This window comes from Gobio gobio (assembly GCF_949357685.1).
Source record: "Gobio gobio genome assembly, chromosome: 2".
Taxonomy (NCBI): Eukaryota; Metazoa; Chordata; class Actinopteri; order Cypriniformes; family Gobionidae; genus Gobio; species Gobio gobio.
The window spans coordinates 20,303,433-20,319,780 of NC_137098.1; the positions used below are offsets into that span (position 1 = coordinate 20,303,433).

The 16,348-nt window shown below is 37.7% G+C and overlaps 1 protein-coding gene across 4 annotated transcripts in view; it reads right to left on the reverse strand.

Annotated features, from left to right (window-relative positions):
* LOC307138715 (receptor-type tyrosine-protein phosphatase delta) overlaps nt 1-16,348 on the reverse strand; it is a 185,600-nt gene that overhangs the window by 31,823 nt on the left and 137,429 nt on the right. For 2 of the 4 annotated variants that reach the window (XM_079837243.1, XM_079837242.1), the window contains exons 18-22: nt 11,452-11,545; nt 10,144-10,353; nt 5,181-5,341; nt 3,441-3,553; nt 299-340 (exon numbers count right to left, since the gene is read on the reverse strand). In XM_079837243.1, coding sequence (XP_079693369.1) covers nt 299-340; nt 3,441-3,553; nt 5,181-5,341; nt 10,144-10,353; nt 11,452-11,545 — 620 coding nt within the window. The remainder of the gene's footprint in view (nt 1-298; nt 341-3,440; nt 3,554-5,180; nt 5,342-10,143; nt 10,354-11,451; nt 11,546-16,348) is intronic. The other 2 variants (XM_079837245.1, XM_079837244.1) reach the window with 1 other exon arrangement.

Consider the following 16,348-nt stretch of genomic DNA (forward strand, 5'->3'; position numbering starts at 1 on the left):
CTTGAAGAAAATGGACACAAAAGCCGCATAGAGCATTCCTAATGAAGAGAAGAATGTTATTCGTCCGCAAGCGTTAACATGGTGGAAAGATGAAATAGAGAAGAACGTTAGGGGCTGGATATTAAAGTTTGAGCCGGCCATGAGTCTAAAGGATGCGACATATCAAACCCCGCCTCCTGCGCTGGCGTGAGGCAAAGCGGTGTGAGGTGATGAACGCATAAATAAATGAGACAATCAAGAGAGCAATTTAAGGAAATGAACAGACACAGTGGCATATGTAGAAACAAGAACGACTAACTTGACAAATGGAGGTTACTGGGGTAAACCGATGTGCCTGAACCTGCAAAGGAAAAGGGGGACGGGGATAAATCATACTAGCTGACGTTAAAACAAGCAAATGTGGTGATCGATCACTATCGGAACTAAAAAGAGGCAGTAGAAACACAGTCTGAAATGACAATAGACAGTTCGGAAACAACGCTTCAACTTTATATTTAAGTTTGTTAGTAAAAACAAATTCACGCATGCCAATGGCTAACATACGACAAGCATGCGGAAATGAGGATAACAAGTTCGAAAGGGAAACCAAGAAAAAGAAAAAACACAAATGCCCAAACAAACAAACGAATGTAACAAGGAGAAAGAAGATGGTGTGCACATTTATCATGCGCGTTTGCTTGTTCTCTTCAGTAACGAAGGCGCATGTCTGCGAGAGAAAGAGTTTGTGTTTGCACTGCAGAGGATGCTTTTGAATAGTTGAGGAGCAGAAGCTGCTCTCTGATAACCGGTTTGCATAACAACAGCCTGCGTGCCACAGAAAAAGAGTGAGTACGCTTGGACGTGGCGCTGCGGTTCTTTCATCTCTGGGCTGATAGAAGAGGGCATTAGCTAATGGAGGCAGCAGGAGAGAGCTGCCATCCACCGCCTCTCAAGACCCATTACCAGCCGCAGTGACAATGAAACTGCCATTCGGAGAAACGCGTCGGAGCGACATCAAGCACCCTCAAGATGAAAATTGAGATGGGGAGGGGGCTGACCGCACGACGGCATCAAGGGTTTGAAGAGAGGAGGGCTAATGCAGAGGCCGTTCACACTGAAGAGAGGGATCTTCAGCTGTCGAGAGCCTGCGTTCGGCTGCCTGAAGGGAAAATGGAGGATGCAAAGCTTCTCTAAGAGGCTATTTGGGAAAGAGGGGCATGAGTCCACTAATAAAAAGAGCTGCTGAGAGGATTGAGAGCATGGAACATCGCTCTTGAAACCATGTTGTAATGCAAACCCGACACGTGAATACTGTATGCGTCCTGCCATGTTTGTGTCGTAGATGAATATCAAACCAAACACGGGCTGCGATGCATGGATGGCTATCAAGTTAATGATTTTGGAAGAAAACCAAGCTTGAACCCACTTGTTGATTAGTTTCCCAGACTACCCTGTTGATGAGCCCAAAACCACTGAAAGGTCCTAAATCAGACCATGACTCTGGGCTAAGACCAGCTAAACACAGGCTGATTTAAGGTGAACAGATGTTCATCAAGATCAACAGTTGTGTTGACCTTGCAACACTTCCCACATTCCTCAGTCATGCTTTTGTGCTTTCAAACACGATGGGAAGCCTTGTATGTGCCTTGATTCCCCAACAAAATATATAATAACTAATGGAGGGCTTTTAAGGGTTTCGGTTAGCAACAAATGTCAATCTTCAGAATAAACTCACTAGCTATGTTTATATGCACCCAAATCATCCATTTATAATCGGATTGAGGAAATCGGATTGAGAAAAATAAAAAAAAATTCCATGAATTGTGTGGGAAGTGAGATTTTGGGGTTGGCTGGTTGGTCTCCCAAACCCCTCCAAAATCCTTAAAGCAGACCAGCTTGACAAGTGGAAAAAGCTTGGTAGCACACTAACACCAGCAAATGCTGGTCTAAGCTGTTTTTATTAGAAAGGTGAACTCTTTCCCTCCAGTCCATCTGTCTTGCTCTTGCAGTCCAGGTGTTTTTGACAGACAGACAGATGGACTCCAGTTCAGTGTGTTTAGAGCTAGTCTCGCTGGCACCAGGTTCTCCTCTGAGAAACTAATGGAGCAACTGTTGTCACCGCTGTTCTGCCCCTCAGAAAATAAATCTATAGGTCTTCACGGCTGGCCGCTCTAGAACCGAGTGCACTTCACCTTGTTTACCAAGGTCAGGAGGGAGCAGCCCTTCACCGCTCGGCAATTCCCAGATTCCTCTACGACTCGTTCACACTCCGCTGATTTCAAGCACAATGGCCTGCCTACATGTGTGTGTATGTGTGTCTTGATTCACCAACAGAATATACAATCACCGACAGAGGTTATATTGAATATACAGTATATCTCCATGGTCGTCTTACGCTGGCTTCAGTTAGCGACAGGCCTTCAGGTAAACTCACTGAGCTGCTATGAATGTGTTGCAAGGAGTTCTTGGGTCAGCTGTAAAGCTGCAATTCCTGAGTCCAGAGGGATTTCCTGCCCTTTTGTCTGTCCTAAAGCCACCTGTCCTGTGGGTTTGTGAGCACTCCATATGGCTAACAGACCCTTGCATTACACCTTTAATACGCTAAGCAAAACAAGAGCACGCCTTTGACCTTTCTACTCTGTTTGTGTCTACGGACTCATTTAAGACTGTGTTTCTGAATGACACTAAGGCGCCTACCAACAAGCTGACCACTGCAACACCAACATAACCGAGACGGTACTTCTGCTCCCAAAACCAGTGAGCTGCCTTTTAGACTACTGTCTACATAGGCAGAATCTGTAATTGATCATCTTGAGTCACTGATTTGACATAGTCTTCATAGGCAGCACCACACAATTTGATATAATCTTGCTGATAAGATAGCGAAAAAGAAATATCCATAAATATTGGGTAAAACAGACCAAGTAATCTTGCTTATGGATGACTTTTTTTTTTTACTTTCTGAGCGATGCATTCTGTAAAGGTGAAATGCAATGCTGCCATACAATTTTAGAGAGGCAACACATGCATTGCTGCAAGCATTTTGAGCAGCCTTCAAGTCTGGAGTGCACCAATGACATCACCAAAATGTGCACCAAAATGCTGTCTAGGTAGGCAGCTCACTAGATTTTAGAACAAAGCTAATGTTTTCTAGACCATTGGTTCCCAATCTTGATCCATCAGCTTGTTAGTTATTAGAGACAGTCAATCCTGAAATAAGCACATCAGATAAGGGAGGCATCCGAAATTGAGAGTACCAAGGTTGGGAAGCTCTGCTCTAGACTATCATGCTCCTCATGATTCAATATATTATACTTCACTTTCTGTATTATACTTCACTTCATGGAAAAATAGCATGAATTGAAACCTTATACTGAAGCGTACTGAAGGACACCGTTTCAAACTAAAGGAGTTGGTTGATGATTTGTGTTTGGTTTGTGTTTGTGTTAAGCAGCTCTTACCGGGAGTCTGAAAGTTCAGACGGCGTAGCTCTACAGGGTCAGTGGGGTTATGGGAAGGCATTTCTTTACCGCTGGGCAGACTGCCTTTCCTGGCCTCTGACTCTGCCCTTTTCCTGAAAAAACAAAAAAACATAATACACTTAAAGACAAAATGAACTGTGTTTGAACTATCGGAGCAGCACTGCTAGTGGTCAAGCAAACATGCTTGTGATTGAAATTGAAATGAGAAACGTCCTGGTGTTCAGTGCCCTCGACTGTGCAATGACCACTGCATGTGTTTCAGGTACAGCTCTTCTAATGCTCTTACCTGTCTGGTTGACTGCTCCAGTGAAAGCGGCAGGAGGAGAGAACAGAGGTTAGTACGCAAGACAAACACAGATCTCCTAATTAGTTCTGCTGATATTCAGAGGGGTTTTGCATTTGTTCATTTTCATCTGGTCCGATGTGTTTAGACATACATCTACTGTGCCACTAATCCTAACTAAATTATATTAGTATTTGGGCTAGATTTACTAAACAGGGCAAATTAGTGTGAGAGCGCAATTCCAATAAAGCGTCAATGGGTTCTGCGCGTGATACGACGACGTGCAAATTAAACAATATCTGATGAGCAAAACTAATTATAAAACTAATAATGAATATGGGCTACACTACTGTTCAAAATATTTTTAATGTAGCACCATGACTCTAGTCTTCAGTATCACATGATCCTTTAGAAATCATTCCAATGTGCTGATTTGCTGCTCAAGAAACATTTCTAGATTTTTGTAAAATTATAAATGTCTCAACTGTCACTTTTGATCATTTTAATGTTCTTGCCGAATAAAAGTATAAATTTCAATATAATATAATTAATATAATATAATTAATATAATATAATATAATATAATATAATATAATATAATATAATATAATATAATATAATATAATTAATATAATATAATATAATATAATATAATATAATATAATATAATATAATATAATATAATATAATATAATATAATATAATATAATATAATATAATATAATAAGCACTAAAAAATATGTGACTTTTCCAAGCCTGGCTGAAAGATCTGTTTTAATCCCCTGATATTTACAGGTTTTTCCAACCCTGCGTCACTTTGTACATGTCTTGACAGCAGGAATTGCTCATGTGAAACTGTTTGTTTGGATTGAATTGGTGCATCATGGGCAGCGAGTGTGTTGTGTTGTTGACATTGTAATATTACACTCTGAGATGTGTGCATGAGCCCGTGACATTGATTCTGTGATTAACAAATAAATCTGCCATCAGAAGACATCAAATAACCCTGGATATATGAAGGACCTCATCACAATAGATGTTCAACTCAATGCCTGACTGTAATTTACAACAGATGATCAGATCAGTCTATATTCAAATGAGGGCCACAGATTATTGAAGATACTTACAATGCAAAACTGCATAAACACACATACACACACAATGGCTTAAAGTCAACAATCCAAATCCAAATGACTTTCTTAACCCAAGTTTCAGCTCTTATTGTGAATAATTAATCATTAAATGTTATTCCAATGACCAGCTTGTATTCATAATCTTTCACCCTAATAACTCAGAAATTGAGTCATTTGGATAATGTGAACTAACAGCCAACCATCTTACCATACGTTTCACTGTTTCGCTGAGAAATACGTAACTTTGTAAGTCAAATGATGTGCAAAGGTTATTGAGAGTGTGTGCTTCTCCACGGTTTCTACCTCTTGTACAGTAAGATGGCGATGACAATACAGATGATGAAGATGACGGCCAGTACGGGCCCCACGACCCAGATAAGACCCTCCTCTTCATCGATTATGGGCTGTGGATCGATATCAGCAAACACCACCGGATCAGAGTATGGACTTGCCGCATACAGCATCTGAAAGAAAACCCAGAACAGCGACATGTGACATCTGAATCGCTTAATCAAGAAACCCTGAATTCACACTTTTACACAAAATACTCTAAATTCAATTAATCCCCTTGGTTTCGTATCATGTCCCTCAGCTTGTAAAAAGAGCTGAAAGTAAGTTGCATTGTAAGTATCATCCTGTCTGTAAACCGTCTCTCGTTTACAAACGAATCCGTGGTGAAATGAAGGAACAAATGTGCAATGTCTTACCCACGTGAGCTGGATATTCATTAAAAAATAAAGTTCATCCATGCATTCATAATATTGGAATTCGAAAAAGCTTATGTAGCATGTTTATTGCTTGGAAGTTCGATCCGGTTTAGCTCTACGTAGGCCTATGTTATTTATCTATAACAAGCCATGCACAAATCGGTGGGCAGGGTTACAGAATCAGGCGTTCATCTTCTTCGGTTAAGGTGGTGTTTCACCACACTCTGACGTCACAGGGAGGCACATTCCCAGATCGATCGTTTGCTGAGCCAGCTGTCAATAAAAGCTTCTCTTTGACTAAGAAGGAGGTATTCAGCTCTGAAACTTAAAGGATTTTCTTATATTACCATGACCTTTTATGTATCAAAAGCTCATGGGAAAGTTGATTTCTCAATTCATGAACCCTTTAATGGGAATGTTAGCAAAAAATTATTGAAACATTTTTGTTAGCTTAGAAAGTGCTATTAAAAAGCACAATTCAGTTCAGTTCAATAACTGTGCAAAGTTCAGAAACTGAAATGTGAAGCTTGTAGTTTTGTTAAATCACTTACATGAATTATTCAGCAGAACAAAATAATTTGTTATTTGATCTGAAATGTGCCTAAATCATTCATTTAAGGTAAAACTGCTTTTCTAGGTGAATGCATGCATTATTCTCAAATTATTTCTCACATTATTCTCACATAAACTGTACATATAATTTAAGTACGTATGGATATGTTTCTGGTATGTTTCTTTAAAGCAGTTTTCTTGCAATCAATGGCAACATATTATTATTCAAGTACACAGTCAAACAGCCTGGATGTGCTGGAAACAATTAACGGAAACAATTAAACGGAACTATATAAATACGATTATATAAAAACACTGTCAGAGGTCTGAAATCCTGTTATGACTCTGATTAATGTAATATTCATCAGTGTGTGTTTCGATGTGTTCAGTGATGTGAGTTACGAACTACATTCAGTGATTAGCATCTAATTTACTCTCAAATCATCAGCACAAGCAGATAAACAGACATTAGACGCAACACACACACACACACACACACACACACACACACACACACATACAAACGTTTCTCAAGCATTATATTCAGAAACATTGTGAGACATATACTGGCAAACCGTTCATACGTTTGAAATGATTTTGTTTGTTTTTGAAACAAGTCTCTTCTGCTCACCAAGGCTGCATTTATTTGATCAAATATACAGTAAAAATAGTAATATTGTGAAATAGTATTGCAATTTAACTGTTTTCTATGAAAATACTGTATATTGTAAAATGTAAGTTGAGTTTTTAGCATCATTACTCCAGTATTCAGTGTCACATGATCCTTAAAGGGGACCTATTATGCCCTTTTTCACAAGAGGTAATATTAGTCTCTGGAGTCATTAGAATGTGTCTGAAGTTTAAGCTCGTCAAATTTGCCCCTATTTGGGTGTGAGCAAAAACATGCCGTTGTTGTGTGTCCCCTTAAATGCAAATGAGCTTCTGCTCCCTGCCCCTTTTACTGAAGAGCCGTTACAGCTCGTGCTTTGGATACTCCAGCAACAACAAAACTGGAGAATGTCATGTAGCCAAAATGTCAGAAATTGAAAGTAGCAGTGTTCAGTGTCCTTACATGTTCGAACTGGAGTAGTACACTAATGGAGAGACTCAGAAAGAAGTTACAACTTGTAAAATGCAACTGGACGTTTGTGAATGGTTAGTGGATAAATTCATAGTCTTAGTGGAGTTGAGTTAAATCTAAAAATCTTTCAGAAACAACTTTTGTGCAAATCCAGCGTTGAACTAAGCCTCGTTTGTGAAGCAGTTCAGCGTAAAATGCTTTTAACAAATATATAGCGACTTTCTTAGGCACATTTCCTTTATAAATTAAATGCAACCATGATGTCCTCAGTGGCTCAGGAGTTTATGGTGACTCTTATGTTCAGTGGTATATCCAATAACAGAAAAAAAAATTTGCTTAGACATTGTATATCTCCAGCTGTTGCAGCGAGGAAACAGAAATGGCGGACTACTCTACCCTAATCTGGAACTGCTCGTTTGGAGAGACTGTTTATGATTTGATTATAAAAAAAGAAAAAGGAGTGGGTGGACTCTATTATAGGCTGGTTGTTTACACACACTGTGGACACACATCTGTGTTCAAACACAATTCATAAAAGTGAATTTTGCATAATAGGTCCCCTTTAAAAAAAATAATAATTCTAATATGCTGATTTGCTGCTCAAGAATTTTTTTTTATTACTATCAATGTTGAAAACAGTTGTGCTCATTAATATTTCTGTGGAAACCGTGATAATTGTCAGGATTCTTTGATGAATAGAAACTTCACAAGAACAGCATTTATTTGAAATAGAAACTTATGTAACAATATTAATGTCTTTACTGTCAATAAATGTATTTACTTTGCTGAATAAAATAGTTACTTTCTTTTCATTTCTTTCATTATTTCTATTTGTGCATAACTGCTTTATCCAATTTATACATGAGATTGACAAAGACACATGGAGGAAAGTGAAAATACCGAGTGGGATGTGTCGCATGAACAGTGATATGAGGTTCGGTCACTGTGTCTAGCTGTACTGTCTGAGTTTTTGTCTCCCCAGTGCTCAGTGAATGCCGTCTCACTGCTTTCACAGAGCTAATCATTCCTCTGTCTGTCTGTATGTGTGTCTGTCTCTCTGCAGTGCAGTTGATAAGACTCTGCTGCTATTAAAAAGAAGGCGTTTATCTCACAGTCCTGCCACTGACAGCTCTTCAGGGCTTTCCCTGTGAGAGACAGACAGCCGGAGAGAGACAGACACACCGCTCTTATTCCCAGCAGGCTGTGTGCTGATAGAGTTCAGCCTGGTTTTCTCACTCTGACCACATCGCGTGACTCTGACACCAATGCCAGCGATCGTTTGGACACGAGACGAAGGAGACTTACCCCCGAGCAGTAAAACAATTTCCTTCATCAGTACTTTTGCTAAATATTTATACATCCTTAAAACAAGATAAATTTAGTTATATACGAAAAATGTGTACGATAATAAGCCTGGTGTTCAGAGAATATATCTTGAATTAAGCTTAAGCACAAATACAGATCAGTTTAGTGTGGTTTATGCTTAGAAAAATGTCCAAGAAAAATTGGATATATTTACAGTTTTTCTTCTCATATAAACTGTATCATGTTTTACAGATATCATCATATTGGTAACACTTTACAATGAGGTTTTATTAGTTAATGCATTAACTAACAATGAACAATGAGCAATACATTTGTTACAGTATGTACCGCTGTTAACATTAATATAAATACAACTGTTCATTGTTAGCTTGTGTTAGCTGAGGTTCATGAAATAATATTAACAGATGCAACTTTTGATTTTAAGAATGTATTAGTAAATATTGTTAAACTATTTTTATTGTTAGTTCATGTTAACTAATATGGTCAACTAATGTTAACAAATTAAACCTTATTGTTTAAAGTGTAACCAAGTGGGAAAATTACCAACTAACACATTCGTAGAGATGATGATGACTGGACAGCGCAAAGGAATCAATGATTGTGGACCTCATCAAAAGTTGTTAAATACAGCTACACTAGACGGGACTTGATCTAGACACATACTGGATAAGAACATCCTATACAATGGGATTTTTACCAACTAGCCTGATATCCTGTGCATTATATTTAGCAGACGGAAAAGGTCCTGTAAAGTAAATTACATTATATCACTCGAACCTGCGCAAATTGAGTGCCAGACACAATTAACAAAGCATTGGTGATTTAAAACTTTATCATCCAACGTGATGGCAAATATGTTTCCAACTAATGTAAATCAATATTTACATTGTAGCAAATTTATCTTACACGTGTGCCCTGTTCTGTCCCGCAAAATCACATCTGCTGACCTGCAACAGAAATCGGCAGGTGGTCACCCTAGTTGAAACTTAAATGTCTGACAGATGGGATAAAGCAGTTTTTTAAGTAACTTTTCAAACATGAATATATAAGATTTTCATTTAATGAATAGGAACAGCCTATTGAGAACAGTTTTCTTCCCCCAGATTCCCATTGGCTGATGTTGCTGCTCCTGTCACGTCCTAAAACATTTACTTAATGTTTAAATGAGAATTTTATGATTGTAAAATATATTTTATTTTATATATGAACTGTTCCTGTATAACAGAGATTTTAGAGTGCATTTTTATGATTTGAAATGAAAAACCTTCAATATCAAATTGACTGATCCAGCACAGTAAAAAACAACAACAACAACAACAACAACAACAACAACAACAAAAACAACAACAACAACAACCCAGCAAAAGGGTTTATGTATAAATCCCAACAAGCTGGGTAAAAATAAGCCAGCATGTTTTCTGTCCAATATTTACCCAGTGCTGGGTTGCCAAATAACCCATAAATGGTTGCATTTTTTTGAGGCTATTTCCCTAACTTGCACAATCATAAGGTGTGCGATTGCTTTAATGCAAAGAAATTATTATTATTTATTTATTTTTAATTACCATAATACCAATAGAAAGCGGAGGAAGAGACTTACATTGTCTGAGATCTCCAGCACAGCCAGCACGAAGAACACATACTCCTGTCCGTTCAGCAGCTGCTTGTTCTCGAAGTCTCCGTATGTCTTGGCATCGCCCAGCGTGAACTCCGTCGGCAGCTCGTTGAAATATGCGGCAATGTACGGCTTCAGCTCCATTTGTCTGCGGAACCGAAGAGCGCGACTAGTTCGGTTGATTTCTCGCAACAACTATAAAAGAAGCAGAGACAAATGCTTGATCAGTTTAGCACACACTCACAAACACACATTTTAATCAGTGCTGAATTTCGTCTGATTGTGAACATTCCAGTGTTATTTTAGTATTCTATAGTATTAGTATTTTATACTATTTTTCATTAGCTTTTACTTTTATATTTGCAGAGTTGTTTTCATTTTTCAGTTTCAGTTTTAGCAATTTTGTTATGTGCTTTAGGTTTAGGGGATATAATATACAGTTTGTACAGTATAAAAAATCATTATGTCTATGCAATGTCCCCATAAAACTTGAAAAGCCAACATGTGTGTGTAGTTATCCGCAGGCATTTGCTGAGAGATGAAGGGCTGCTCTGATAAAGCTTTCTATCAATCCTGTTCAAGCCGTCAAAACTGCTTCAGTTCTTCTGCCCTTGAGCCACTTTGAACAGGCGACTTCAAATATTGACAGTAAAATAAATTGAGTGTGTGCGTGTGTACACTGGAGGGAATTGGAGGGAATTATGTATTATATATATATCATTGTTTTTTGATAATGGTGGTTGCAATGCTGACCTTGTGTTTTCTTTATTAACAGGACTATCAGCTTCATCGTAACTAGGTTTGCAGAACAGCCTCAGGCCAGCTGGTGGGGGGAAGGGCGGTTCCAGCCATCAGCCAATCAGAAAGGAGATCCCTGCATGGTACCGTCCCTTCCCGAGCTGCAGCTCAGAGTATGTGCCACGGTTGGCAGTTCGACTGGCACAATTCTTGGGAAAACACTTGCCGTCTTACGCCTCGCCACATAAAAGCCTTTCAAATATTTACTCTGGCTAAAAATAATATTGTTCGGCTCTATCTCTCGCCAGCTTGTCCTGCCCTTCAGAGGAGAACATCTTTTGTTCCTGTCTCCATAAGCGGGCAGGAACAGATTTGCATATGAAGGGAGCTGATAGAACTGCGAAGTCTCACTGCTTTCTTTTCAAATCAAATGCTTGTAGTTGTGTTAGGACTGATGTCCTTACATGAGCCGCTGCCATGATCAATAATGTTTGTAAAGTGGGCCTAATTTATCGACGCACTGACTCTAATGTTGACGTGTAAGGTGTCTGTTACCTCTTCCAGATTCATCTCATCCGGATTGTCCCAGAGTTTGATGAATTTTCCGGGCCGTTGTTTCTTCAGCGGTACCACCACAATGTAGTATCCCCTACAGAGAGTGCAAGAAAGAGTCTATGAGTGTCTCAGTGGTCGAGATATGGCTGCCGGCGAAGGCGTTAGGACATCCATCAAGATTAGCACCGATCAATCTGGACTTTCCAATCCACTTCGGATGACACTGGATTAACGACATGTTTGACGAAAGAGAGAAACCCTCGGTAAACACATCAATAATCTGCCAACTTCCTCTCACTTTAGTCTGGTTTCTCTTCGAGGCTGGTGCTTCAGACACACTAATGAGTCTCTCTGGTAGAGATGATGGCCGGTTTCCTAAAAAAATATTTTACTCACTCGTTCCAAACCTGTATGATTCTTTGTCCCAAAAAAACTTAAACAGAGATATTTTGAATAATGCTAGTTGCTCCTTTACATGTAATTACTATGAATGTGGACTGAAGTGTTTACAGTAGTGGATGGCTGATATGGATTTTTTGATGGCCGGTGCATATAGAAATTAAATCGCACATTTTTCTGTAATTAATCGTGATTAATTGCACCTAACATACATTTTTATATTGTGATAATTTCACATTTAATCTCCAAATTAATGTAAAAACAGCATGAAGACAGTAGACTATATTTTAAATATTTGTTTAATGGCAAATTCTTTTTATGAAAGAAGGCCAGTATCACTGATGCCAATACTGCTACTGATGTCTCTATGACCCCCCCCCCCCCCACACACACACACACACACTTAATTTTAGCCATTATAGCCATTCTGCATTACAGTATAAATAAAAAGCTTTACATTTTAAAATGTATTAGATTTTAAATAAAAAAATATTTTATTTTTTATTTAAGTGAACGTATTTACGTTAAGTGCTCATCTTCACACAAACCCACTGTAATAAATACCACATTTACTTGTGCCCTTCAATATATCAGGGCTCATATTTTTTCTACTGGCCTAGTCAGCCCGGTTCAGGTTTTTACTTGCCGTGTCAAAATGCACAAAAAGTTATTGTTTCGTTGCTTTTAACCCTGTAAACAGTGCATTAAGAGCCAGGGGTGAAAACTTTTTGAATTTTGAAGATCAAAATAAATTGTACTTAATTTGTCTTCCGGAAAAAATTTAAGTATCTTCTGTTGCTTCCAAAGGGCAGAACTAAATGAAAAAAATATATATATTCAAACACAATAAGAAAAATTTGGACATCTTCATCCTGTTCAAAAGTTTTCACCTTAATGCATTGTGTTTCCTTCTGGAGCATCAGTGAACCCTAACCCAAGCCCTTTTTTAACCCCCTCGAGTCCGCTGTCAAAGACGTTCATTCAGATAGTCTTCAGAAAAGGAACTCTAACTTAGTGAATACTTGTCTCACAAACCTGAGACATGTCTAAAGAAACGTTGAAATGTCAGGTTTTAAATAATGTAAATTAAATCGAAAACAAATATTCTGTGTTTATGTAATCTGTTTGAAAACAGAGAGATGTCAGTTGTTTGCGAGTGTCTCATTATCCGCTATTGCGACCACACCCACGGAGCGTGGGTTCTTTAGAGATTAAAATCCTACAAGATCCATGTGTCAATGCCCACACATCAACTCAAACAAACACATCAAGTGCAGCACTATACTTCAGCTACATCATTTTGAGACGCGTTGAGGAATAATCCTGGAATAATTTACCTCATGAAAAGCTGTACATTTCTAAGAGCAACGGATTCAGCAGCTGATTGTAAGGTAGGCTAAGTTTATTCTGTTAGCATCTGTGAAAAATTAAACGCAAAAAGACAGTTTAGATATGAATCCTGCTGCAACATAAAATGTCATAGACGCAAGACTGTTTAGACAAGATTTATTTGGCCTGTTTTGGACAGATTATGAAGTGTTTATTGATTGTGAAAAGTGAACAGCACAAATAATAAAGGATGTATCATTTGATGCGCAATACATCAGAAGACATGTAGTTTGTCAGAAATTATTTTGACTTCATTAAGTTTTGTTTTATAGAAAGCCTTTCTATATAGTGAATATTTGTATAAATTGTATCTTAATTTTAATCAATGTTTTAATATATTTGCTTCTTATTTAATAAGAATCAAATATAGTAGACAATAGCCTTAGCGCTGGCGATCATGCATTGCACGCATGTCTCACAAATGAACGAAACTCGAAATGATATTTGAGTATTGTGTATGATTCAGAATTATTTTTCCATTGAAATGACAGGGAAAAAGTGTCCCAATCAACCTGAATTCACCCTATACTCTTTGAAATCATAATTGCATTGCATTATATTGTTTTAAATCCCAAATATTTTACTTATAACATTCATCATTCATTACCAATTATTAATTTATTTGTATTTACTGAATACTGAATTGGGTTCAGAGTCACAATATTACTGTTTTTTTTTTTTAGCATGAGACTTACATTACAAATAGCACACTGCAAAAAATGCTCTTCTTAGTATTTTTGTCTTGTTTCTAGTCTAAATATCTAAAATGTTCTTATGATTTTGAGATCCATCTTTTCATACTGAACCTTTTTTAATAGTTGTGGTTGAGTCCCTTAATTGTACTCATTGTGAACAGATAATCAAAATCATACACTCACTGCTGGAGAGGGTTAAAATATACAAAAGATGCTGGAAAACTGAAGAATTTGCAGGACCTGGAGGATTTTTCTGAAGAACTTTGGGCAGTTTAACAGCTCAGGACAAACAAGGGACTCAAGAACAACCATCACAAAACAAAAACAAAAACAGCTGTGGATCATCCAGGGAACGACAGTATTAAGAATCAATGGTTCATAAACTTTTGAACGGGGTCCTTTTAATAAATTCAGCTATTTTTTTTCCTGTGGACTATATGTAAACATTTTTATGCAAAATATCTCATTCAGGACAGTACTAAATAAAATGTAAAAAAAAATGCATTTTGTATGATGTCTGTGTTCCAGGCAGGTTTTTGAGCCTGTAAGTTACAACTTCAAACCACGACTCACGACTTTGTAGCGTTCCAGGCAAAGTCACGCCAAACTGCCTGAGCGCAAGGAATCGTGTGGTAAATAGATGTAAACAAATCATGGCGGACCATATGAGGCTTATGCTAAATTTACAATAATTTCTATCGCCAAAGGTTCTTACTTGCTTATTTGAGGGAAATGGAGGAGAAAAAAATGCGCATACGGCAAGAGAAGCTGTTATACCTTTTATTTAACGTTATTTGTATATTTGTTTCATAAACATGGCATCCGTATGGGGCTGTCATTGTTGTTTCGGGGGCTATGTTCACTGGTGGGAAGTCACTCGTTTGACTGCCGTTCCAGTGCACTTTCACAGGAAGAAGGTTGGAAAACACGGGTTACGGGTTGCCTGGAACGCAACATTATTTAGTTAAAAAATTCACATTTTCACAGATTCTGCAAGCAGTTCACATACTTTTTCTTGCAACTGTATATATATATATATATATATATATATATATATATATATATATATATGTATGTATGGCATCTATACAACTCGCCAGAATAGAACCTGCAACTCTTTGGGCCAGTGTGCATTACTCATCACGGGCAACCACATGGAGGACACTTGTTTAACTTGATAGCAAGGAGTGCTTCCAAAGTGACAATCACACACAAAATCATTATGTTAGGCTAATGCAGCTTACTGTTAGCCTGACGCCATATTAAAAAGAATGACAAACATTTAGCTTGTTACAGCATAAGACAACAAACACAAACCCATAGAATTCAGAAAAGTGTTTCTCTGTAACAGTTCTTATACTTATTATCAACAATTTGTTTGATAATTTTTGTGCAGCTACATTTGTACCAGTAGTAGAAAAAAAAAGAAATTAGAAAATAAATCGAATGTTACTATTAGCATAAACCAAGGAATGTAAATACACCGAGAAGCAAAATTGTAGACAATATTTTCAAAATCTAAAAGCATTTTTTGGGGAAAAAGCCTTATATCTTAGGAATGCGGGGGCTGTGTCTTCAAACTGCTCACGCAACTTCAAGACACACTGTCAATGATCCATACCAATTTTTGTGCTGATACATAAAAGTGTTCATTAAAATTATTAACAATTCATCCAATGCTGAATACGTGGTAACTACAGATTCGGCATGACTCAATTAATTCACAGACACCAGGATCTGAAAATTCTGTCAAACATTTCACTAGTTATAAACAATAATAGCCATTTTCCAGATTTGATGACCCATAGGTACCCTCAGATCATGCTGCTAATGAAACATACAATGCTTAGTTTCAATAGATTACAGTGTTCCAACCTATTTCGGGTCAACACTAATTTTGTGTTACTGTAACTTTTGAACAGAGTTGAAAATCTAAATTCTGTCTGGTCAGCCCTACGCAGCTATTGGTCATCTGAGCCAAGTTTGGTGAGAACTGAACAAAATTTAAATAAGTAGTAAAAAAATTAAAAATACAGTAAATTTCAAAATGGTAGTAACTGTAATTGTAGGAATCTTAAGGTAAGATACTGAATGTGATCAGCATGAGAAGAGTAATCTTAGAATTTGGTAGAAACAAGAGAGACGAGGTGCACATTTAATTTTTCAGTGATTTGGGCAGCTGTGATTTTATGTTTCTTGGATACAATCCAGGTTAGTACCTGGACATCCCTTTCAGACAATTTCCTCTTGTGGTCCGCTGTGCATGGTGGTATGCTGACATTACCCTGGATACCATAGCTCTCAATACACCAGAAAGACTTGCTGTCCTGGTCACAGATGAGCCAGCGAGATGTGCACCATCCATTTATCTTCTTTTGAACTCTGATGTCTCCCATAATGTTGTGTGCATTGCA